Below are 26,585 nucleotides of genomic sequence, written 5' to 3' on the forward strand. Positions count from 1 at the left end.
TAATCGATATAAACTCATTTATCCGGTTACATATACACAAAGATATCAAAGATAAACACAAAGATAGATTGTTGATATATACAACAAGATTGAAAGTCTATTTGAAATTAACAAGCTTGTCAGATCCCAGTCAATCAAGTATGCACGAAGTAATCACAAAGATCAGAATACCAAAAAAGAAAACTCATAATATTCAATCTTCAGTATTCAAAGTACCTATACAAACAACTTGATTCCACTAATGACAGATCACACATATAACAGAGTTTGTTAACAATGGATGATGAAAAGTCTTATCTTCAGATCTAGATGCAACAAAGCAGATATGAAATCGTTGATCCTTAAACTAGTTCGAGTGACCTTAGATCATAAGAGAAAGGTCATGGAATAAACAAACTAGATCTATCAAGGTTCAAATTAACCGATATTCAATCAAATCAATACTCGAGAACCAATACGTTTCAAGTTTTCCGCCAACGATACCACTAGTTCCTCTTTGATCCAACAGAAGTCTACAAACGAAGCACACATAAGAGATTTCACCTAATTAGGATTCTCTCCTCTTGAACGAGTATTACAAGAATACACCAGTGGGATTCCCATATAAACAGTTAGCTCAGTGTGTCAAAGGGATAAGTTGGTAAGAATTACAAGCATCACTATTTATAATGACCAAAGTAGTTTGGATAACGTGGAATTACCAAACCCGGAAATACTAAAGATATTTAATAAATGCTTATTTTTGGTTTTGTTAAAAATTCCAACTGTAATCCAACTCATGTACCGAAATCTCTCTTGGATGACAACTAATATTAGCTAGCATATAACATATACTTTACCAATATAGCAACCAGATTCACTGGGTATGAAAAGCATATAAAATCCGGATATCAAAAAAATATTTAGAATATTTCATTTTTGGGATCTCATCTTGAGTATCAAGGGAAATACTTGAACATTAAGTAATAAGAGTTTCGCACATGTCCAAATAATATGTCAACATCTTATGGAATTTCCATATTATCTAAACTACATTTTCGATAGTTATGCAAACCCTACGGTATTAATAGCCAAACTGAAAATATACCAAGAGCATCGGATGAACAAGGATACAAAAGTCTAATCAAACAAGGAAAGGAAGAGAGAAAAAATAATAATAAAATAATAAAAATCGCACAGATGGGCCAACGCGTCTGGTCATGCTAACGGTTTTGGTCGGTCCCCATCCCTTTTCCTTTTATATTCTTATTATAATATTATTTTATTATTATTAGGGTTTCCTCTTTCAAGGACTTCCTCTTTTGATCAAAATTCCTTATTTCCATATCTCTTCAAATTTTGCTTCATGGACCATATACTTTGCAAAGCAAGTGGTCCTGCAACTATCATGACTTGCTACCAGAAAAAAATATTTTAAAAATATTATTTTGATATTTCCAAACACTTGTCTTTCAAGCAAAATTAAGAGTTTCAGTCAAACTTAAATTCTTCTAAAAAGATAAAATAATGCTCGATGAACTATCTGAAAATATCAAAATTCTTAGGAATGGTCTGCGGATGACATGGCGACATGGGCACGTCACCATTACCGGCAATAGCCAATCGTTTGGCTACCAAAAGTCGGTCCCATCTCCTTCATTAATTAATGACCTAATTAATCCTCTGTTGTCCATATTTTTCAAACTCTCTCCAACAACTTGAACCATCATCTAAACACTATCAGTTGGTCCCACTACTACCAATATCCGGTTTTGACACTCATTGGTCGGTCGAACTCACAAGTGTTGCTATATCAAGCTTGTTGACAAATTTAGTTGCCGAAACTATATCTTGATTTCTAGTCTACAATTAGTTAAGTCTTGGTCTAGGATAGAGGTAGTTGAGAAACAAACCAGTATTCATTTGCTTACCGTTTGAAGGCGAAGATCAATTGAAGCTTTTGAAGAACTTCATCAACAAAGGGTAAGTGAAGACTGAACCACCTATTTCTCAAGTTATATTCACCTTTTTATCCTTGGGAAGATTGCCGCATAACTAATTAGACTAGCTTGCATAGACAAGAATTTCGAGTCGAGAATTAATTATTTAGTTTACGAATTTCGAAAAATATAATGACTAAGCTTAATGAACATTTGTTCATACTTGATCAATTTCGGTGGAGAACAATTTATTGTTCGGAAACAAATCATGATTCAAGTTTATCATTCGAAAAATAGCCTGGAACAATGATATGTGTCATTGATGTTATGTTCGAATTGATTTAGAGAAATATAAAACTACTATATTTGGAATACAAGACAGTGTTATAAGTCTTACAAACTGAGATAGCTGTTATATATTTGAAGCCGTATTACATGTATTCGTACACATAGCGGAGTAGCTATATATCGACTTGCAGATTTCTGTGATACACATATACGTATGCACATCATGGGATAATTTGTTTGTTTCATGATCCGGATTGGTATGTATATTCGTACACAAACCATTTTGGAACTTTGGTAAGGGAGTCGGGTTTAAGTATCCAAATAGGTATGTGAACCAACACAGTTCTATGTTCCTGAACCAGTTTAGTACCCAAACCGGTCCGCAATCTGAAAAGGTTCTGTGAACTCTGGAATCGGTGAAGTTTTAAGGTTTCCAAACCGGTTCGTAAACTGAAAAGTTCTGTAAACTCTGGAACTCAGTTTGCACCTAAGTTTGCAAACCGGTACGTGAATTGAAAAGTTCTGTCAACTCTGGAACTCGGTTTTTCTCATAAGTTTGCAAACCGGTATGCGTACCATGACTCAGCTGATTCACGAACGACAAGTATTTGTACTTTGTGCATTTACAAACTATGTCGATTGTGTTCAAATGCGATTAAATTATTTCTACGAGATGATTTGCATTTGATTAATTCTCTAACTAACACTAGACTTATTTGATCACATGATTGCGACTCAAGATCAATGTCTTTGTGTTCATGGAAATGAGTGTTAAGATTTCAAGTTCAAATTGGCTAGTTTCGGCTAACCATGTTGAACATAGTCTTTGTACACGGTTCTGTTACGGTATACCTAATCTTCTTTATGTGAACAAGATTCAAGGATTTCATCTAACGGTGAATATTGTTTGCTTTGTTCCAAAGCTATCTTAGCTTTAAACCTAAAGCAACATATGCTTTAAAGTCTATATAAGGGGAACTCTTGGCAGTTGGGATCTTTGAATCCTGACACTACTTTTTGGTGTGTCCTAGTTGTATCTAGAGTCGTCCTCTCCAGAAACCCTTTTAGGGTTTAGAGACTATCAAAGACTTTATTGGTATTTGTGAAGCCAGGTCCAGTTATCTTTTATCTTGATAACTTAAGTATCCTGATGTTGTTCGATTGTTGATCTATCACTTGAACAAGATAGATATAAATCACAAAGTTCTCTTCGTCTCAACTTTGTGATCCCACAAGTTTTATAATTATGAGGTGAATAATAATCTAGGTTGCACTTCAGGTTGCATAAGTCCACATTTTGAGGGTAGCCAAACTTTTTCAAGCTGATATCGCTTTCTATCACTTGGATTTATCGTTTGATCTGATCACCCATTTCGATCATAAATGAGGAAATCCGTTATATAGGCTTAATCTGTGGGAGGCAGATTTGGTTTAAAGTCTTAAATTGGGTTGAAGCAACTCTTAGTTGATGTGACTTCATCTAAGGGAATCAATTACGTGGAGTCCTGCTGGGATTCAAGAGGCATACGGAGCGCAAATGTACCTGAATCAGTGGGAGACTGAGTTCGGGCTCAACTACATTTCATATCGAAGTTAATTGGTAGTAGGTTAGTGTCTGTAGCGGTAATACAGTTTGGTGTTCAATCTGGACTAGGTCCCGGGGTTTTTCTGCATTTGCAGTTTCCTCGTTAACAAAATTTCTGGTGTCTGTGTTATTTCTTTTTCCGCATTATATTGTTTATCTTTATAATTGAAATATCACAGGCTGTGTGTTGATCGTAGAAACGTCCGACCTAGTTTGTTGGATACGACTTGATTGATCCTTGGACATTGTTCTTTGGTACCGTCCGGGAACTCACTTTGTGATTAAGTTCACGGATTCAATTTTGTAAACGTTCTAATCGCAAGAGAAATAGAGATATAACTATAGACACTTTCCTTGATTGAGTTTTAACTCCCTGAGTTGTGTTGAGGCTGTCCATACAGATTGCCTACGAAAAAGTTGGCGGTGCATTTTGTTACCCCCAGTGCTTTCATAATGTTCTTGAGAGTACTAATTTTAGTTATGATTAAACATTAATTAATCATCTACACACCAAATGCTCTGCAAATGACTTTGGTGAATGCTTAACCAAGCATTTTGGCGCCACATGTCGGTCCATCACCATCAATGGCCGGTCCTCTCTCATCTGTGGTGGATTTTTACTCAGTCATTCATGGATCATCCATTTGTCAAAATTAGGGTTTTGAATGTAATGCTTTGCAAAGCATAATTCTGAACAAGTTCAAACACCAATAATTTTGTATTGATTCAACAATCAATATTTTTCTTAATAATATAATATTCGGTCCAACTACTGATATTTTAATCGATTCAACTATCAATTGCTTTGCAAAACAATATTGGCTCAATTATGAATTTTCAAGGAAGAAATATTTCTTACTGATCCAGCTATCAGTATTTTATTGGTTCATCAACCAATACTCAGTTGGTCCATCAACCACCTAGTTGATTCATCAGTTGACCATTATTTTAATATTATAATCTCTCTGCTTGTCATTCAAATTACTCATGACACGTGGATCGAGGATTACCTTTTGTGATCATTCAACAATGATCATCTTCATATGACTTCCTGTCAAATTTTTGACACATCATAATGGTTTATGATCGATCTAGCAATATCAATAATCCGATGATTACTGATCCAAGTCATTCGGCTATCATTTATGCCTCATCTAGCATAATGATATGTCACGATCATCAGTTACCCGTCAGACTCGACGTCTATGGTCCAAAAAACATGTTGTTGTATCAGTAGACACCTCATGCTTCATCCTTCATAACCTTGAATTATGAACTATGTATGTTCAATTCATCAGTTAAGACTCGTAGTCTAACTAGCAGGGGGTTAGTCCACGGATGAGTTGGGAGGAGTTTAATGTATTGTGAATCTTAGGGATTTTGAGGGAGTGTAAGAGAGTGTAGGGAGTTTAAGAGAGTTTGATGTTGAGTTTAGGGAGTTTGGGAGACTTTTCCAAAATCTCTACTCTTTTGAAACATTTGTAGTGAGGCAAAAATACGTTGTAAACTCCCCAGAACTCCCCAAAAAAACCAACTCCCTAGCATTCTAAGGTTTTACCACTAACAGGGAGTTCAAGAATTTCTTTCAAACTCTCCCACGACTAAGGAGGGTTTTCTAGGGGGTTTGGGAGACTCTTCTAAGCTGTCCCACGACTAACGGGGATTTTGAGAGATTCCTTCGAACTTCCCCACGACTAACGGGTAAACAATGAACTACACTCAACTCCCCTAACTCCCCCGAGGACTAACCCTTAGTAGGTCAATAATTGACCACATAAAATACGCCTGTAAGACAGACTTTCACATGAGACATAAATTCATGTCACATGGGGGGATATTCATTAGGGTATTGGTCTGTTGGCCCACAACACGTGCGATGTGCAATACATCTAAGATGATAAATATGAGTAAGTCATGCTGGAAGTTCAAGGAGAAAATGGGATAATGGATGGTCAATCAACCAAGTCTCTCACGCAAAGTGGAACTAGTTTACACAAAATTTCCCACTTCTCCATTCTTCCACTCCTCTTCAGACGTCACCACTTATATGAGATCGATGTGCTAACTACCTCGTAATAAATAGGTTCCTTAACCTATGACTTGATAACTTAAGATAACTTAACAAGACTCAACGTAAGCAAACCTATAACATTAAATTATCAAGCATTTACAGAAGATTTATCTCGTCTTACATCGAGAAATCATCTTCAAAGCATTTCAACACATCATATATCAATCAATCAATTTCCATTGATTCCTACGCATTATCACCTTCCCTCTCCCTACATACCGACCCTTCTCATTCCTTGTGACCGAATTGATTATGGGACGACCACTTTCTTGGTTTATACCAGATTCCTACAAATTAGTCTAAAACTCAAAGTACTTCAATGCAGTACATTTGTTTAAAGGTTTAGACGATTTGCTTCAACGAGCACTTGCCTAATCCACCACTTTTACCCCAAATCTCATTCACCACAATTTCCACTTCGATACTCTTTCAATTCTCTGCAACTTCCACCACTTACGTGATCAATTTGTTAACTATCACTACTACAAATGGGTTCTTCGACCTATCCCAAGATATCTTACGATTATCATACAATCATCTTAGAAGCATCTCAAAAAACTCAGACTTACGTATGGTAATATGATTTTCATCTTCACAACAATTCAACATATCCCATCAATGGCATCCAATTTTATTGATCTCAATACCTTCTCCGCTTCCCTCCCTACATAACCATTTCCTCCTATTGTGCCTGAATCAAGACTGAAACGACGATTTATTGGTTTAGGCCAGGATCGTACTGATTGATCTCTCGAACTCAAAAGTACTTTTAAAATACATTTGTTTTAAGGGCTTAGACTATTTACTCTCACTAACATCAACCTACTCCACCATTTTACCTTTTTTCGTGTAAACCGTTTTTACCCAAAACAAACGCGAGATCATATTTCATTAACAATTCCAAGACTGTTGAATTCACCAGACATGACATCTCCAAATTGTGGGTTCAACCACAATTATATCAATCACTCAAGCATTTTCATCTTGTCCATTTTCTTTATCAAATATAACTTTTATTAGCGTTTATAGATCTAAAATCACTACTTCAATGCATAAATATCCGATTTCCGTGTTGTTATCCATTCACTAGACACTTTAGTGACATATAAACTTTTGTTCATGCGAATTTCTTCGTGTTTGATCTTATCGGCCTTAAAGGCGTCGAGGTTTGAATATGTTGCATAAATTCTTCTCTTATTTCAAACATAAATTACATTCTTAATTTTCTTTGATCTTTATATGGAATTCTGACGCTCCCAAATGACATATTCTCACGTCAAACGAAGATTCCATAAAAATGACATTACTACTGTTCTACTAATTTTTCACATAATTATCTCCAAGGACAAATTCAACCCAGAGAACGGTAAATACTTAACTTCTTGAACAACATCCACAACTACCTGCATTCTTGATATCCATGTAGATAAAACAGTAAATTATGAACCCATGGCGAAGACAAACACACTTTAGATATGTTAGATTCGTTGTAATAAGTGTGTTAAATTATCATTAGAGATTTCAAAACTAGAAGATGATGCATTTGAGTTTGCTAAAAATCAGGTGTTTTCATAGGATTTTCTTGTTGTCCTTAATGAAATCAAAAATGAAAAAAGGAAGGGATAATTATGGTCAAATCAACTGTTTGTTGATGTTATATCTAGTGAACTAATAGTCTTAAAACTGCTAGTTGAAAAGAAATGGCAGTGACTAAATGCAACCCACGTTTGGGTTAAATGCAACCTAGATACCACTTTTGAAATTCTGATATACTTTACTTTTAAAAGTGACTAAATGCAACCTAAAAAAAGTCAAGTCAAATCCAACTCATAATCCAAAACAACAACCCAATCATGTCTTCTCCATTACGACAAGTTTATATTTAGGGTTTTTTTCCTCTTTTTTTTCTTCTTCACTAATGAACTGTAAACCCTAGTCATAACTTATTCAATGAGTGATCCAAGTTTAGAAAATCTAGGCCAAACCCTAGATGATTCGGAATAAAATCTTTGCTGAACTGACACACATAGTCGTTTTGTCCTGGTTGACTTGAAGAGCCTAGAGTCGGCCAGAATGAAATTAATCGTTGCCCCAGTGGTCAGTTATAAATGACTAACCCTTTAATTCCTTACCGCCTATTGTTGATGTTACAGTCGTCCAAGTCTGGTCGACTGCGGATGAAAGCAGTCATCCAAGTCTGGTCGACCCTATGTTTTTAGATAATTTTCACACTAACTGGTAAATGAGGGCAATGCTTAAGTAAATCGTTTACGAGCGACCATAAGCTGCGATAGTCTATAATTTATGGTTGAATTTAAAATTTTCTTACCGTCTATTGTTGATGTTGCAGTCATCGAAGTCTGGTCGAATCCGGATGAAAGCAGTCATCCAAGTGTGGTCGATTCCGGATGAAAGAAGTCATCCAAGTCTGGTCGAACCTATGTTTTTAGATAATTTCTTTCACACTAACTGGTAGATGATGGCAATGCTTAAGTCAATCGTTTACGAGCGACCATAAGCCGCAATAGTTTATAATCGTTTACGAGGCATTTTGATTGATGCTTTCAATCGATTTGCTTCGCGAAGGAGGAAGGATCATAACCTGTTAATTAATCACGGTGATAGAGAAAAAGGATTTAGGGGTTTTTACTTTTTCAGTTTTTTTTTTCTTTTTTTTGGAGAGCATGAAAAGGGTTTTGGAGAAGATGTTTTTTTGGGGTTCTCAGCTAATTCTTCGACTGAATTTCTCCATGAAAAAGAAGCTAGTAAAAAATATCAATGGTGATGGTAACTTCCTCAGTCGTCTCTCTCGTTCTATCTCTAATAAAGAAGAAGAAATATTAAGAAACTTAGGTTGATTCAAATCGGTCAACAATAGGATTGTATATATCAAAATTGTTAAATGTGATTTAGATTGTATTTAATAACAAATTACATTTTTATATGGGTTGCATTTAGCCAGGATTGCATTTAACCCAAACGTGGGTTGTATTTAGTCACTGCCAAACAAATTGCTCCCATACTGTGAGCGTAATTTTTTCTCCAAAGATGTGGAAAATGTTATTTTTGGCACATGAAACTGACTTTCGAGTAAGGTAACTTTTACCTTCAAATTTATAGGAAACCAGTATGCGACGGCAAACAATGTCACAAAGTTTTGATACCGCCAATGTCACGAAGGTATACCGCATTAGCTATTTTGGGAGACGGATGACTTGATATATATTTAGGGTGAACAAAACCCAATTCCTGGGCGGTACACTTAAAATTTCGCACATTCAATGCTTCTACGATTCAAAGCTCTCCCTCTCCTCCAACCATTTTACTCCGCAAAAAAATCAGTCCAGTCCACACCACACTCAAAATGAAACCCTAGAAATGCTATTCTGAACTTCACTTATTCGTTCACCAAACTCGATCATGGCATCCACTTCTACGGTTCCTCAAACTGGTAATTATTTGTCTTTTCTTTTTAAACTTGAATTACAGTCAGATTTCAATTTCACACAGTAGTTTCCATGACATTGCTTCGATTTCAATTTCCTTTTTTTATTATTGATTTTAATTGACTTAATTTTTATTCTGTTGAAACAAGTAAGTTGGGTTTCTACATTGCCATCGTCATCTCCGCCAAACCAAAACAAAATCAAAAGCCAAAATCTTTTTTGGGATTTCAGCTGCCCAGCAAAAAGACACTAACAGCAATAATAAAATCGAATCCGTCATCAGCCGCCGGTCTCTCCTCCTCTTATCATCCTCTGCATCCGTAGTTTCCCTTACCTTCCCTTCTGTAGCAGCTGAAGATAAAGAAACAGAAGGAAAAAAAGATGCTATCACCACTCCAAATTCCCCATCTCCGCCTTCTCCATCTAAACCTTCTCCTCCTCCTGCTCCTCCCAAACCTTCTACACCAGACACCACAATTACAGATAGAATCTTCATGGATTTCAGCATTTGTCCTAGTTTCAACAGCTCTGATCGAACCCTTGGGGATGAACTCATAACATGTCAAGATACTGAACCCTTGGGTCGGGTTGTTTTCGGTCTCTATGGTAAGGTGGTTCCAATAACAGTGGCGCATTTCAAAGCAATGTGCAATGGTTCTCCTACTGCTGGTTCCTCTTACAAAGGGACGCTAGTTCAGAAAATATTTCCTGGTCAGTATTTCATTGCTGGTCGTCAGGGTAGGAACAGAGATAAGGGAACTGTACGCCCACCTTCGGATTTGGCAAGGAATACAGAAGCAATTGATTCTAAGTCTTTTGCTCTTGGTCATTCCAGGCCTGGTGTTCTCTCACTGTGTTTGTCTGAGAATGATGATGATGATGACATAAAGCTGGATCCAACTTACAGAAATGTTGAGTTCTTGGTTACTACTGGTCCTGGACCGTGCCCACAACTTGACAATGGCAATATTGTGTTTGGAGTTGTTCTGGAAGGTTAGGCTTTACCTTTTCTTATATTCTGTTGTTCTGATCTAATTGCACATGTTAATTCTTCAGTCCTTGACTTGTTTCCAGTAAGGACCGAGTTATGAGCTATATATTGTTTACTAATAGAGATGAGGTGGTTACATTACGAGCTATGCCATAACTAGGTTCGAAAGGAACTAGGAAAAATGTTGCATTTTTTGAGCAAGAGGTAAATATATCAGCAATTGGAGTAACTAGAAAGAGCATGTAGTCGGCAACCATAAAATAAAGTTTCAGTAAAAGAAGTAGAGAAACTAAATAAAGTTGGATATACGATATATATTTGTGCATCATTGCTATTCAGTTGAAAGTTGAGCATACATTGTTGCCTGTGGGGCCCAAGTGGAGATGATTTGGGTACCAATTTTTGTTGATGGTGGTCTATATGTCTGAGTTCAATGCCCTCATAGGAAAATTGAGCTCATTTTAACACTTCCGGCCCCATCATCCATTAATTAGAAGTGGAGGCTGGTTGGGCTATTTATTGTACTGCCAATTGCAGTCACTAGATGATGCGCTTACACTATTTTAGAATGGACTGATATTTGTCAACGAGAAGATTCTCACTAGAAGATATAGCTAGCTGAAAACTAGGAGAGGACCTGGAAGTTGTATCACTTTTTTCCAAAAAAATATTTATGAAGTTTTTGCCGAGGTCATACATGTTGTTAATGAGGTTGATGTTGGTATAGTGGCTTGTTATTTGGGATTAGTCATTTTTCCTTCGATCTAGAACAATGGTTTACTATCACAATAAAATTTCTATATAAGTGTGAGGCACTGAGGCGGTCAGATCACAAGTCCAAACTCGCAACTGTGCCAGACTAGGATGGCACTTACAGGTACTAGCATTACTCTCTACACAGTACACATTGGATAAGAGCATGTCCTTGATTGAGACCTTCATACCATGCATCCTTATCTGGTGGTGGCTGTCCATTTCCTTGGGGGATTTTACTTCGATAAAGTGGACCCCAGTCGAGATATGATGCAATGAACTGTGCATTGTTCTGTGCTACATGTCAACTTATTTCATTTCTTCGCAGCTATTACCATATGTGTATACGTTTGACAAGTAAAATAGGAAAAGAAGTAAACTCTCAGGAGTCCTGCTAACATATTCGCGGTTTTGCATTTCAGGGTTGGATGTTGTGACGACTATAGCTTCCAACCCCACATACAAGCCATCAGAACGAATTCGGCAGTTCAATGATTTGGCTGAGTTCTTTGGGGATGAAAGAGCCCAGAATGCACGAACAATTTGGAATCGTCCTCTTAAAACAGTTTACATTAGTAATTGTGGAGAGTTCAAAGTGGCCAAGCCTTCGCTTTCTCCCACCTTGCCTTAATTTATCAGTTATCTGGCTCCTCATGTACAAGTATATATTTTCTACGCCTTACTGTTACTCGTATTTCTAGTTTGGACAAACATTATCGAATCCTTCTCAGGCTTTAGATTTCTTGTATTTTTTCCCCTGCTTATCCATGAGCATAATAATCAATCTTCCAAGTTACTGGAGCTCATGGTATTAAATTTTGTAAGTTTTGGTTTCCATTGAAGCTGATATGAAATATATTGTAAGTTTTCAGATTTCAACCTCTCTAGCCTTCTTGCGAGGATGATAGTAGATGTGCCTGCGTGTGTGTGTGTGTGTTTAATGTAACAGTTAGTGTTCTAACATTTACCTTAGTAGGTCACTGTCACAACATGTAGTCCAGTTTTGGAGTTTTTTTACTAGCTTTTAAAGGTAAAATAGATTAATAATTGTCGAACTACAGTATACAGATCACTGACCTAGAGTTTCAACAAGGATGATCTACATGGTTGACAAGAAATTCTTTACAGAAGAACAAACTATCTATCTTAATCTAGTGCGCCTAAAATGATTATATGTTTAGAAGTAGTTGTAAGATGCAATCTACCAGGTCCTGAATCTTGATTCAATTAATCTAGTTAGTCTCTGCAAAAATTACGTGCTGGGATGTAAATGTACAAAGCAGACATGAAATGATGAGGAAGTAGTCTCGAGTCTTTCTGGTGTTTGTTTTCTTTTCTTTGGCCGTGATTACATGTATGATAATAATCAAATTTTATATACCAAAGTAAAGTATTAGCATATATCCGTGAAGTCCATTTCAGGATTGATTTTCATTCCCCATCCACTTCTGAATGTGGGAAAACAGAAACCCCATGTACAGATGGTTTACGAGTGGATATCTGGATTAAGATCTTTCTCCATCTTCCTTCAACTGCATTCTGCAAGTGTGTTTCTAAGGTGTGGCTTTCACTTCTCTCTAACCCAATTTTCTTAAAAAACTGGATTAAATTGAACAAATTTCTCTGATGGGCTTTTAGTTCACACTAACGACTTCATCCTCACACCGGACAAAAGGTTCTCAATATTGTCTCGTGAAATATGGGGATATGTCCAAAATCGAATGTCATTTTGGGAATATGTCATAGGATTCCAGTTTTCGGGATATTTCCCAGCCATCCAAAATTCCATCCAAAACCGTTAAGTAGTTTATATTCGCACACACTTAGGATTACATATGCGAATTAAAAAACAGATATACCATATGCTAACACCTTTACAAGGTTCAGGAACATATTCAGATAGAAAAAACCTCGAAGAAATTAGAGAGAATGTTTAGACACATTTACGATAAATTGACTATTTGACGGTTTTTTGACGGAAACCGTTACTTTGGGGCATATTCCCAAAAACTGGAATCCTGAGACATATCCCCAAGATGACAGTTGATTTTGGGGCATATCCTTAATTTTCCTTATTGTCTTCTGATTGTAGTTTTCAGTTCATATCTGGTTGTCTCTTTTAAGTTCTTAAATCCAACATTAGCTTGTCCAAACAGAAGTCAAAAAGACAGAACATTGAACCTCTTGAGTTCAAGTAATGTTTGGTTCTCTGTTGTATAAGCTGGAGCATGGACACAAGTTATTATGTATGTAACCCATTAACCCAGTGAACATATACCGCTGGCGCCTAGTATTGTTCGTGATTCCTCATTCAACTGCCCCAGTTACAACTTACAAGGTTGTGCGTATACCACCATTAACAGCCAATTTGAGGAACTTTAACATTGATATATTTTCATCTGATTTTGGCAAGTGGAACAACTATGAAGTTTGTTGCCCTCAAGATTGTCGACTGTGGTGGAGTCTCGTATTGGATTGATAACAAAAACAGGCTCCTAGGTTTTGATCTCAACATAAACGACGATGAAACTTGTGGCGTCCAACGTGGATTGATCGACTTGTGAACAGGAACGGAACCAGGAATCATACATTATGGGGTCAAAAAAAAACAAACTCTGACATACATAAAAACAAACGAAAAGAATTGATCAACATGATAAGCTACAATTTGACATAATATAAAAGCTCGCATGGTATAAACTTACCATTTTCGCAATAACATTATTAAACGCATTCAAAATAGGCCAATTTCAGATGTTAATAGCCGATATATTACATTTTGACTTATTAATGATACAAATTTAAATTTATTATTATTTTGGCAATCGACAAAAGAATTCACAAAATCTAAAACCTTTTTCCCTAAAACTTAGAATTTAGTTGGTGCAAATGACGCCACTTGCACCCTCTCCCTTCGTCCCTGCTTGTGAATCAGAAGGTGAAAACGCATGGGATATCAAATACGCCCAACCTTTTCGTTCGGTAACCTGTATAGACAAAATTTAATACAATAGTAAGTAGACTGAATGATCCTTGACAATATGTGTATAGAGTTTATATCTCAAACTCTACTCAATTAGTACGTATATATGGACTTACAGTCCCTGAACCTGATTGTTAAGCAGAGTACTTGGACGATCTCAAAAATCAATATCCAAGATCTAATCAGAATCCTGCCAATTGATTAAACCTGTTATTAATCTTTCAAGATACAAATTATACAAGAAACAAGTCCCGTAATCAATTGTAATTAAACGGACGTATCTACTTACATACTGACCTGTGTAAATCCAATTATAAAGATAAACAATGCGGAAAAAAAAAACACAAGACACCAGAAATTTTGTTAACAAGGAAACCACAATAGCATAAAAACCTCGGTACCTCGTCCATATTGAACACCACACTGTATTAAGTCGCTATAGACACTAGCGTACTATTAGATTTCGGACTTGAATGTAGTTGAGACCGAACCTACCCTCCAAGCGATTCAGTTACAGTCGCGTTCCTTACGTCTTTTGAACCTTGCAAGGTTGTACGCACTTGATTCCTTTAGCTGATGTCTTTTACAACGTAGGAGTTGCTTCAGCTGAAGTGAAAATTTTTGATACCAATCTGCCTCTAACAGATAAGTCTATTTGATTTTCGTTTAGATCAAAGATCATCTTCAGCCGCAACCAACTTATCTTTATCAAATATGAGCTTAAAAATTTAACTGTAATTGCATTTGAAACCCTCGACGCGCCTTTTAGACAACGCGAGGCATCTTGTATATCCGAAAAAATATGCTCACGAACATATTCAAATTGGTACTTGTCTGCATCATACATAATCTCATCCCCAACACCAATTGCAACTCCTGTCAACATGACCCAATCAAGGAGTGTGAACCCCATCTCACCAAAAGGGAAATGAAAAGTGTTCGTTGTGTCTCAAAACCGCTCAACAATATAATCGACCAAGGGATGTGAGGTTTTTCTTACATTCATGGTCAATAAACTTTCCCATCTTGCCCTTTCAATTATGTATTTAACCCTAGGACTGTATGTTGTAATAACCTTATAGTATTTAATGACCGAGATCAGGGAACCACGATGTTGATACCTAAATGTTTGATCGCTTGCAAAGGTAATGTCCGTAGAAGCGTGTTTCTTATCATCTTCCACTACTCGGTAGCTCGCTAATCCGGGAATAAAGACCTCCTTAATTTCAACAGTTGGTATTATTCCCGGATTCTCATCAGCTATAGATTTCTGTTTCTTGTTGGTCTTTAGGCGACCAACGAATCTCGACATCGGTGTTTTAGACATTTTCGGATAAGATAAAAATAATATTCTAACTAAAAGAATAACCCTCAAACCACAATACAAATATATTGAACTCAACAAACATTCATTATAGTTTCATAATTCTACAGTTCCATAAACGGCTATAAATTTCAAATTCTATAAGTCCGGTAAACACAAATTAGGTCTTCTATATGTACAACAAACATATCCATCTATAGACACGTAAAATTAACCAAAACCCAGCTAAAATTAATTAATCAATTCCAAATTCAAAAAAATCACATCAAAATCAATTGTATTAACCCAATTTACATATACACAAATTAGGTCTTCTACATGTACAACAAACATATCCATCTCTATTGTTTTAACCCAATTTACATACACACAAATTAATTCTTCTACATGTACAACAAACATATACATCTCTATACCCATAAAATTAACCAAAACCCAATTCAAATTAATGAATACCAATTCAAAACAATTCTTTAAAACCTAATTTACAACTTTAAAGGTTGGTCGTAGAATCCCTGATAAATTTACCACAATTCGTAAAATTGGTCGTACATTCACATATAATCTTGGATAAGTTTTCGAAGTTCGTAAATTTAACCATCACATATAATCTCAATTGGAGAAAAAAAATACCCAAACCAATATCACAGACGGAAACCCAAAATCAAAATAAATTTTTTGTATAGTACATGTTAATTTCTTTTTCTAAAACCAAAGAGATAAAAGAAAAGGACATACCTGTTCGAACGGCGAACCGAAAAGAGAGAGAAAAACTCAGGCCTACTATCGCTTTTGCTATGGAAAGTTTAGAAAAGAGGAGAAGAAACAAGAAGAATTATGGTTGTGTCCACCTGATATAGATATTCACGATGCACGTGCTGGTGGTACGTGTCTTACACCAGGCGTTAATATAATCTTCCTTGAATCAAGCTGACGTATAACATGCGCCCCATCAGGCGTTGATATAATATGCGCCCGTTACTCGTGCGTACTTTTATACCTCCCCCTGATAACAAACGCACATTACATCTCCATCCCATATCAGGCGTTAATAACATGTACGCTCCACTTAAACGTAGATTATATGTTCGCTCGGGTGTGAGACGTACAATATAATGCGGTCGGTTTAGGGCGTTGATTAAACATATGCTTGATCAGATTTTGCTCCTCCACCGTAGCGTGCCATCACAGAGCAAACCAATTTTTTTTAATTTTTAATTTGGGTTTAGTCTTTAGTTTACTTTTATGATTGTGGACACTCAAAAAAATTATAGTGCTTGATCTATTTAACTAGCAACCGAGCAATAATCTTAACACTTTTTCGAAGTAAAATCATCTTGATATATGATTGCCTATTTGCTCACGCTTTCCAAGTCATAACACTAGTTCTCAAACTGGGGAACCAAGACCGATGGGAACGAGCATGGTCTGGATTGGGTTTTGATTTTTCATAAGAAATATTGGTTTGGTTCTTGGTTTGGCACAAAACCAAGCCAAACCGAACCACAGGCAGCCCTATCGGCAACACAGTTTCTCGGTAAAAGGTGTACCGTACTTCGTTACCGTTGATCATTCGTGGAACCGCTATTAGATTACTCCCGAAGGAATAATTTATGTACAGACATCAATACAACACAGAAATACAGAATAATTACTCACTCCAGTACTTCTTCATATCAGTGCCCGCCTTTGGGCCTCCTATTCGAAGCTTTCTCCCACCTCCATGACTCTCCCCCCGAAGAAAGACAGTGGGAGTTCTTATTCTCAAGTCTCATCAAAGAAATTAAAATACAAACCCTAATTATACTATTTTGAGGTTTTTTTTTTGTCAAGCTGGATTATGGCTTCTGCTTCTACGATTTCTCATACTGGTAAGCCTGTATTCCGAGGTTTTTAGGGTTTTGTTTTTGTTTTGATTGGTTTTTGTAACTTTGCATTTGCTGTAGTTTTTAAGAAATGTTCTTCTTATCAATGTTCGACTCAGTCAGTTGTCTATTTTGACTAGGGTTTAGTGATTCCAAGGTCAGTATGAATATTAGCTACCTATTGTGATTTACGTGATTCAGATTTGGGTTTCATTGAGGTTTCTAGGGGTTAGTTAGTATTGTTATGTCGTGTTGTTGAATATAATGTTCACTAGAATGGTAGACTAAGTTATGTTCAAGTACTCTCGTTTGCCACACTTGTTGTATGCTATGAAAAGATGTATCCAATTCGGTTCGAACAGTTTTCTGATGTTATGGGTATGATATTTGCTTTAATTTGATGTTTATATCTGTTTGTGATGCTGAAACATTATGTAAGTCTGCTTTTGATAGGGATTTCGTATGAGCTTCATAAAATGAAAAGCAAAGTTTCCCGTGCTTCCTGTGAAGGTGGATTTGAAGTGGGGAGTGGTTTAAACATTTCATCTCAGTTCAAGAAAAGGAAGGTTTCTGCAAACATGGACTCTCGTTCGAGTGACATGGAAGAGTTTTTACCTGTTTTGCGTTCGTCTGATTATTTTATGGAACCTTCAGTAGAAGTTTTGGCTGAGAAGGAGGGTGCTGATCCTGGGTATTGTAGCCGAGTTCAAAATTTCACGGTTGGAAGGTTTGGTTATGGATTTGTTAAGTTTCTTGGTGAAACTGATGTTAGATGGTTGAATCTGGATCAGATTGTCAAGTTTGATAGGCATAATATTGTGGTATATGAAGATGAAATGGATAAGCCTGAAGTTGGAGAGGCTCTTAATAAGCCTGCTGAAGTGGTTTTGTTTCTTCAGTTAAGATCACACGCTTTAGAAGCGGATAATCTAGACAATATAGTCAAGAAATTGAAGAGCAGTACTGAAAGACAGGGAGCATGTTTCGTTTCGTTTGACTCAACTAAGGTTGAATGGAAATTTATTGTTCCTCACTTCAGCAGATTTGGATTATCCGATGACGATGAAGAGGATATTATCATGGATGATACTAATGCAGTTCAACATGCTGGGCAAATGGATGATGATGATGAGTTAACAGAAGACGATGAGGATCTGCCGATTAGTCCCACTGGAAGTGTTTTGTCACATTCTCTTCCTGCGCACCTAGGGCTTGATCCAATCAAAATGCAAGAAATGAAGATGGTGATGTTTCCTATGGAGGAAGAGGATGTGGAAGATTTTGATGAGCCATTTTCGCACGAGAAGCAGTCTTTTGGTAAAGAGCATGTACAACCCACAGTACAGTATTCTATGAGAAAGATGAGTCAGAGGATTAGTCCTCTCACTGTCCGGAGAACCCCACAGGCTTTGCTTGAGTACCGTAAAAATGGTACTGAGTCGGTCCCTCCTGGAACCATTCTCATGACCTCCCAAAACAAAGGCATGCCACTTAGGACAGCAAAAGTGGATGGCTTCAAACTTGATCTAAAATATGAAACTCCTATAACAAAAAGCCAGTCCAGCAACGTTGTTGATGCTGCATTGTTTATGGGAAGATCATTCAGGGTCGGATGGGGTCCAAATGGTGTCCTTCTTCACACAGGTAATCCTGTAGGTAAAGCTGATGCAGGTAGGGGATTATCTTCTGTAATTCATGTAGAAGAGGTTGCTGTTGACAAAGTGGTCAGGGATGAAAGTAATAAAGTGAAAAAGGAGCTTATTGATTTCTGTTTCACTTCTCCTTTGAATCTTCACAAGTCGATTGATCATGAAACAACCGAAGTTGAAGTGGGTTCTTCTAAAATTAAGCTTCGGAAAATTGTGTCGAATAGAGTAATGCTTCAAGAGATTTGCCGGGGTCATATTGGTATTGTCGAGAAGCAGCTTGATGTTCCTGGATTATCTTCTTCTGCCCGTACTGTTCTAATGCACCAAGTTACGATCTGGGAATTGATAAAGGTTCTCTTTTCAGCCAGGGAAACAAGTGGCTGTTTGAAGCCCATAGATGTGGATGATGAAGAAGACATGATGCATGACAAGGATGGTTCTCTAGATATCGATCTAGAAGCGCTCCCTTATGTGCGGAGGGCAGAGTTCAGTTACTGGTTGCAAGAGAGTGTTTCTCACCGCGTGCAAGATGAAATTAGTTACTTGAATGACTCAAATTATCTACAGCAAATATTGTTACACCTGACTGGCAAACAGCTGGGTGAAGCAGTGGAGTTGGCTGCTTCTAGAGGTGATGTCAGACTGAGTTGCTTATTGAGTCAGGCTGGTGGATCAATGGTGAATCGGGGTGATGTTGCTCAACAGCTTGACCACTGGAGAATCAATGGGCTGGACTTCAATTTCATTGAGAAGAATAGGTTGCAATTATATGAGTTACTTGCTGGTAATATTCAAGGTGCTTTGGAGATTTCGAAACTTGACTGGAAAAGATTTCTAGGGTCATTGATGTGGTATCAACTACCACCAGATACTTCACTGCCTAACATTGTGGATACATATGAACAACTTTTGTATGAAGATAGGGCACCATATCCAGTTCCTATATACATTGATGAGGGGACACTTGAAGACGCTGCAAGATGGAATGTGGGAGATCGTTATGACCTAGCTTATTATCTTATGCTCCTGCATGCTAATAAAAAAAAGGATTTTGGGCTTCTGAAGATTATGTTCAGTGCTTTCTCTTCAACCTATGATGCTCTTGACTACCATATGATCTGGCATCAACGTGCCATTTTGGAGGCTGTAGGAGCTTTCAGCTCAAATGATCTCCATGTTCTTGATATGAGTCTTGTCTCTCAGTTGCTCTTTCTAGGGCAGTATCACTGGGCTATCTATGTTGTTCTTCACATGCCTTACCATGAAGATTACCCATATCTTCAGGCTAATGTTATTAGGGAAATCTTGTTCCGTTATTGTGAATTCTGGAGTCCGCAAGAAACGCAGAAAAAATTCATTGAAGAGTTGGGCATTCCGAAAGCATGGTGTCACGAGGCTTTGGTATGTATCAGCTTTTAGATGCCTCTGTCATGTGGTTCCTACTATTGATATCGTATTAGAAGTCTCTATGGAACACTATAGATGTTAAGTTTGATCTGGTGATCGCCATATTTTGCTGCGAGTCATAGATGTTGAAACTTACTTAGATAAAAAAAACTTGAGAGCGTATTCTTCTTATCTTAAAAATAGTTCTTACTTACTTTTCTTGTCCATGCAGGCTGTATATTTCCACTATCATGGAGATCTTTCAGAAGCACTTGAAAATTATCTAGAGTGTTCTAATTGGCCAAAAGCTCACTCGATTTTCATGACTTCAGTTGCACATTCACTTTTCTTGTCAGGTATGGAAAAGCCATTCATGCAAAAGGGTCCTTTCCACTTTCTTAATTGCTGTAGCTGTCCTGTTGTTATCAATGTATGATAAATAATATTATGATACCCAGTTGCTTTTGATCATTGTGCGGTAGAGATACAGTTTGGGGTTATAAGTGGCGGTCTTGATTCAGCCACGCATTTGGGTTTTAACCCTACTCTCAACTTCAACCCGCACAATTGTAAATAATAGGAACGTTAGGTACCTTCAATGTGGACACATGCATACACATATATATACCATTATACCTTATCACATGTGTACAAGGTTCGAGGGGTGTGAAATACAGTCGTAAAAAATAAATGTTCTTTCACTCACTCTTCTCGTAACAACCTTGACAAACGCTGTGTCTAAAACCCTTACATTTTTGTAGATTTTAGAGTATGTAGCTCCAGGTGAGTCTAAAATATTAGTAGCTCTTCTAATTTCTAAGCCTTTGGACTAGGTTAGTTTGAAAAAGACCGATGTACATCTCTAATAGAAGATAGAAGATATTATATGCTTTATCTACTATATGAAACAAAATAAAAGAGAGAGAGAGAGAGAGAGAGAGAGAGAGAGAGAGAGAGAGAGAGAGAGAGAGAGAGAGAGAGAGAGAGAGAGAGAGAAGAATAGACTTTCATGATATCTGCAAACTTCGAGTCTTATTTTAAGGTTGCTATCATGCAAGTCTGAGCACCTTCTGCCTCATATTTGTCTTCGTTCTTGGATTCCGTTGTGATGTTTTATTTTTATTCTTTAAGGCTACATGTTGACTACTTTCATATATGACAATTACACAGCACAAATTCCGTGCTGTGTCTACAAAATGACTGACCGCTATACTGCGTGTCGGACACTGTTTGAGAACAAAATAGGTGGACGATGGAGTAGGAATTCAACCATGGCAACAAAATTAGGGGAACTGTGACTTTTCGATATTTGCAGTAAATTAGTCCCTTTCATTATCTTCAAATTTCATTCGGTTTTGTGTAACCCTAGAGCATAAGGAGACTGCAGTGTCCATTGCCATCTTAAGCAGTGTCAAAGACGAGTGCCATTGCTGATACATATCGATGCTGCGAAGTTTATAAAGCAGTACTCTTGTTATGATTACTGAATATTATTTTTCTATCTTATAAATTGATGTAGCGAAACACGATGAGGTATGGAGGCTTGCGATATCCATGGAAGGTCACAAGTCAGAAATTGCAGATTGGGATTTGGGTGCTGGAATTTATATTTCGTTCTACTCACTTAAAAGTTCTCTACAAGAGGATGCCATGGGTGAAGTGGTAAGATCCTTTTCTGCTTTAGTGGTTAGAGGTCGCTCAATGTGAATGCCGCACAGCAGATTAGTGTTTCATTGAACTGGACTCTCTTGAGAATCAGTTTTACCGTGTACATGAATGGGATTTCATCATGTACTGTGAATCTTTTGTCTCAAGTAAAGTTCTGACTAGTGTTACTTAGATGGCAACACAAACAATGTTCATGCTTATACTGTTAGACTGAACTGTAATTTCGGTCAACAGCAGCATTCACCCATCTGTCACATGATAGATTAACTAACTGAGTAGTAGCTTGTCATTTTCGTAATCCTAATTTGAAATCAAATGTTTTTTTTTTGAAGCTCCTATAGGCATTCTTAGTTTGCTTCAAGATTTTTGATAAAACTCGCATCGATGTCTTGCAGGATTCCATGGAAACAAAAAATAGAGACTGCAGAGACTTTTTTGGACGATTAAAAGAGTCGATGGCTATTTGGGGAAACAAATTAGCAGTTGATGCCAGGTGTGATAATCCTTCAATTCTACATGCGCGCTGCGGGACCCTTTCTCATAACTCCCCTTTGGATCTTCTGTGACCGAAAATCTTAGTTTCATAATTATCAGCGAAAAATCCCAAGATTACAAATTATATTTGGATTGGGATTGCTGCTGGAACCCTGTTCTGGCAACCTGATCTTGGCAGTTATAACCCCCACCATCTTATGCATATAACAGCTGAGTGAGTTATAAGTTACAAACATTGAGCTATCAGCTATATGATGCTTTGCTGAAGATTGTGTACATTATGGTCACAAAATAAGCCTCAGGGCCATAAATCACAAGGTCTAATATGGGGTTCTTAAGATGGTTGCTGCATTTTTCTCCATTAGCCCCCCTATCCATGATTGAAGGATGCTTCTGGTATATCCATTTGTAGTGTTTCTGGGAATCACGAGTTTTGACTGTTTTAGGGATGTCGGGTTCGCTTGGTTGTTTTACCTCCATTAGAATCTCAGTAGGCAATAACTATGCATCCTAACCTTTTTTCATACATCTTAAAGTATTCCTACATATGTGACAGGTTTTCTATCTAGCTAAAGCTTTGTTTAGTTTTGCATTTCTAGTTTTAAGTATTGCTTTTTTTTTTTAATCTGTTTTCAGAGTAACATATTCAAAGATGGCAGAAAAAATCTGCAATGTACTTCTATCGAGCGGCGAAGAATGCCCCATACCTGAAGTTCAGTTGAATTCCTTCGATACCATTGTTAAAGCTCCGCTTCCCGAAGATCTTCGATCCTGGCATTTACAGGAGGCAGTTGCGCTTTTCACGGATTATCTTTCAGAGGCATCATAGGTCTCTGTTGCCGTTAGATATGTGAGTTATAAAAGAACTGTGTATTACATTTAGTATGTATCAAGCTGGGATGGAATCCACCAAAAAAAGAAGAAAAGAAAAGTTCCTCTGAAATGCTCATCCAGAATTATCACTAAGGGGCTTCTCTACTCTGCTCCGCCCCTCTCTGGTCCATAACATGTATTTACTCTGAGCTGCGTCATCAGCAAAATATGGGCACCAAGGAGCAAGTGGAGGTTTTGGGTGTTGTTTTAAACTAAAATTTATGATGAACACTGTGGAAGGTAAACTGTTCTAACAATTGAAGTTGAGGTGCTCTAGTGAGCTAGGTAAATTTTATGATTAGCATTCATATATACATAAACTTTGTAATATTGGTTTGTAGCAATTTTGTGAAAAGTCACCCGAGAAATACAAAAGAAATCGCTGGTGCAGAAGGGAAATTTGGTGTTTATATTGTGACAGAACCTTCAAATTTTGTCACCAGTAGGAAGACAACCTTGTGTACATTTCCGTAGGAAGTGCATGCATAGTGAAGGAGTTTTGTCTTCCAGGAAAGCTTTATGAAAAATGGGATTTTAATTACCATTACTGCCAAAAAGATTAAGTATTCTATAGGCAGATTTCACAGTGGAAAAGCCATTGGGACTAGGTTCCCATCTCAGCTAGTCAGTACAATGAAAAGGTTGTTAAAATTCTAGAGATTCCAGTTCTAAGTTGAGATGAAATTGAGAATCTAGATTGTTGGAAGTTTGGAACTCATTTATCTTTTTCAAATACTAACCTTCGTCCCATCACCAACAGTAATGTTGTTTAACAGTATCTAGACCTTGGCAATGCTCACGGAATCCAAGAGCCACTAGTTTTAACTGTATCTAAATGATTAACATGATAAAACTTGAAACTTGAAAGTAATTGCATCCCGGAATTGAGGAGGATCCATGCACACTCTGATTAACATGGTGAAACTTGAAAGTAATTGCATCTCGGAATTGAGGGGATCCATGCACACTCTTATATGTACGTTCTCACATGATTTGAGCCATTTTTCTCCAAAAACTCAAACGACAATGAATTTAAAGCTAATATTTTGATGATACGTTCTTCTTATAAGATTATATGTATATTCCTATAAAAAATGAGCATGATCCTAGATACTAAACCCCACCATCTACTGATCTTAATCTCAACTGTTTTTAACGACTGATTTTCAAAGCGCTAGACGACAATATTATACGTCTCGAATTGTTTTTTTTTTTTTTTTTTTTTTTTCCGGGGGTCAACAAAACTATATTTAAGATTGCAGTTTGCTTAATATGCATACCAACCAACATTTTTGGTCGAGTTATTTGTTTCCCGGTAAAGAACTAGATTACTGGATAAATCAAGAAAGAGAGCTGAGAAATCAACACCTAACCTTGCTCTAATGTCATGCAACATACTGGTAATAAAGGTCCAGAGTCCAATGGCTCCAATCAGGGGGAAATAATACGACTTTCTTCCATACCAAAGCAACCATCCACCGAAGCCGTAACAATATAAAGCAGTTACAAGATCAACAAGACAGCTGGGCCAGTGATAAAGATCAGGTTATCCAGATCATTCTGGACCATTTCACTTCCCAATACACAACCCCAAATACGATAAGAAATGAAGATCTCTTTGAGGAAATCACTCCAAGATTGACATCTGCTCAATGTGACATGCTCTCGGCGGAAGTAACATTGAAAGAAATCAAGCAAGCTCTGTTCTCCATTAATTCCGAAAGTGCTCCTGGACCGGACGACTACACCAGTAAACTTTTTAAAGTTTTCTGGGATACCACTCACTTGCAACTCATAGTTATGGTACGGAGTTTTTCAATTCCTTAAAACATTCACCTTCTCATGAATTACACAATCATAACCCTAATTTCAAAAGTTGACAATCCAACAAAACCGTCCCACTTCAAACCTATCAGCCTTTGCAATGTCAGCTACAAAGTCATATCCAAAATCCTAGTCAACCGATTACCCCCCCACCCATTCTTAATAATCCCATATCAAAGTGCCTTCGTACCTCAAAGATCAATACATATAACATAACAATAGCCCAAGAGCTTTTCCACCACATCAAAAACATCATCAATCACGAAAGACCCCGAAATAGCACTAAAGTTGGATATTAAGAAAGCTTATGACAACCTTGATTGGGGCTTCGTCAAGAAAGCTTTCACAAAATTGGGCTTTCCATCAATATTTTTGGAATATATCATGCTATGTATCAATCCAGTCACTTACTCAGTCAACATCAATGGTACACCACATGGATTCATCACACCTACCAGGGGCATCAGACAGGGTGATCCCATATCTTCCTACATTTTCATTATACGTGCGGAAATTCTATCAACAAATATTGGCAATCTCGAAGCTAAAGATATGGTTCATGGTCTCCGAATATCAAAAAAGGCACCTCCCATTCTACACCTAATGTATGCGGACGATCTCCTCATCACGTATAGATCTACCCAGGAAGGTAACAATCACCTAAACAAGATACTTCAATCATACAACTCTTCACCAGGACAACTAATCAACAAAACGAAATCAATAATCATTCACCATCCGGGGCTGCAACAACAAAACATAGACTCTCTACACCAATTTTTCGACATGCCAACACATCAAACCCACCTATATATTTAGGAGTTCAATTCAAGCACGGGACAAACTCACGACACATCTTCGAACCGCTACTGCAACGACTAGATCGTAAAGCTCAATGATGGATGACAAAATTCCTTAATATAGCAGGGAGGCTAGTTCTCATAAAAATCTCTTTAACGGTGACCTCCAACCACCTTATGCAAACACAGCTTTTCCCCACCCATGTACACAAACAAATTGATAAGATTGCTCGGAACTTTTTCTGGGGACGTGATTCTTCTGTTAAAAAGCTCCACCCAATAGGATGGGACAAGGTAAACAAGAAGATAGCGGAAGGGGGACTTGGAATCAGAAAGAGCGGCGAACACAATAAAGCTTTATTTATGAAAAGGATATGAAACATACACGATCAACCACATTCCATCTGCACCTCCCTTTTCAACGAGAAATACCTCAAACATCAACCAATATTCCAAGGTGAGATCACAGTTCATTCTACAGCTAGCCCGCAATGGAAACAAATGACTTCTCTTATACCTTCGGTAAACAACAGTTATTTCACCGAATAGGAAATGGTTTAAATACACCCATCCAAGCTAATTGGACACCACACTTTCAAAACCTTCATCCTATCCAGTGTTACCCTATACAATGTGTAGCTGATTTAATTAACCCTTTTTTCTCA

At 37.3% G+C, this 26,585-nt stretch overlaps 2 protein-coding genes across 4 annotated transcripts; both read left to right on the forward strand.

Annotated features, from left to right (window-relative positions):
• Positions 1 to 9,152: 9,152 nt before the first annotated feature.
• Positions 9,153 to 11,934, forward strand: LOC113332032 (peptidyl-prolyl cis-trans isomerase CYP28, chloroplastic-like). The gene is made up of 3 exons (XM_026578694.1): positions 9,153 to 9,314; positions 9,463 to 10,302; positions 11,476 to 11,934. The coding sequence occupies exons 1-3, from the start codon at positions 9,284 to 9,286 to the stop codon at positions 11,682 to 11,684; spliced, it is 1,080 nt and encodes a 359-aa protein (XP_026434479.1). The 5' UTR covers positions 9,153 to 9,283; the 3' UTR covers positions 11,685 to 11,934.
• A 5,054-nt stretch (positions 11,935 to 16,988) lies between these two features.
• On the forward strand, positions 16,989 to 23,721 carry LOC113331788 (nuclear pore complex protein NUP96-like). Of its 3 annotated transcripts, none has more exons than XM_026578428.1 (6): positions 16,989 to 17,231; positions 17,665 to 20,275; positions 20,493 to 20,616; positions 21,780 to 21,922; positions 22,324 to 22,421; positions 23,060 to 23,376. In XM_026578428.1, exons 2-6 carry the CDS (start codon positions 17,702 to 17,704, stop codon positions 23,250 to 23,252), a joined length of 3,132 nt encoding a protein of 1,043 aa, XP_026434213.1. In that variant the 5' UTR covers positions 16,989 to 17,231; positions 17,665 to 17,701; the 3' UTR covers positions 23,253 to 23,376. The 3 variants fall into 3 exon arrangements, with proteins under 3 accessions (XP_026434213.1, XP_026434214.1, XP_026434212.1); XM_026578429.1 differs by having other exon boundaries at positions 17,736 to 20,275; XM_026578427.1 differs by having other exon boundaries at positions 16,990 to 17,231; positions 17,679 to 20,275; positions 23,060 to 23,721.
• The last annotated feature ends 2,864 nt before the right edge of the window (positions 23,722 to 26,585 follow it).

This window comes from Papaver somniferum, unplaced genomic scaffold (genome assembly GCF_003573695.1).
Source record: "Papaver somniferum cultivar HN1 unplaced genomic scaffold, ASM357369v1 unplaced-scaffold_128, whole genome shotgun sequence".
Classification (NCBI taxonomy): domain Eukaryota; kingdom Viridiplantae; phylum Streptophyta; class Magnoliopsida; order Ranunculales; family Papaveraceae; genus Papaver; species Papaver somniferum.

What these genes read in the sequence shown, in the direction of transcription:
- LOC113332032 (XM_026578694.1), top strand. Translation starts at nt 9,284, where the DNA reads ATGGCATCCACTTCTACGGTTCCTCAAACTG. An exon ending in TTCTACGGTTCCTCAAACTG is followed by an intron (nt 9,315 to 9,462) that starts GTAATTATTTGT and finishes GAAACAAGTAAG; the next exon opens with TTGGGTTTCTACATTGCCAT. An exon ending in GTTTGGAGTTGTTCTGGAAG is followed by an intron (nt 10,303 to 11,475) that starts GTTAGGCTTTAC and finishes TTTGCATTTCAG; the next exon opens with GGTTGGATGTTGTGACGACT.
- LOC113331788 (XM_026578427.1), top strand. Translation starts at nt 17,201, where the DNA reads ATGGCTTCTGCTTCTACGATTTCTCATACTG. An exon ending in CATGGTGTCACGAGGCTTTG is followed by an intron (nt 20,276 to 20,492) that starts GTATGTATCAGC and finishes TTGTCCATGCAG; the next exon opens with GCTGTATATTTCCACTATCA. An exon ending in AGGATGCCATGGGTGAAGTG is followed by an intron (nt 21,923 to 22,323) that starts GTAAGATCCTTT and finishes GATGTCTTGCAG; the next exon opens with GATTCCATGGAAACAAAAAA.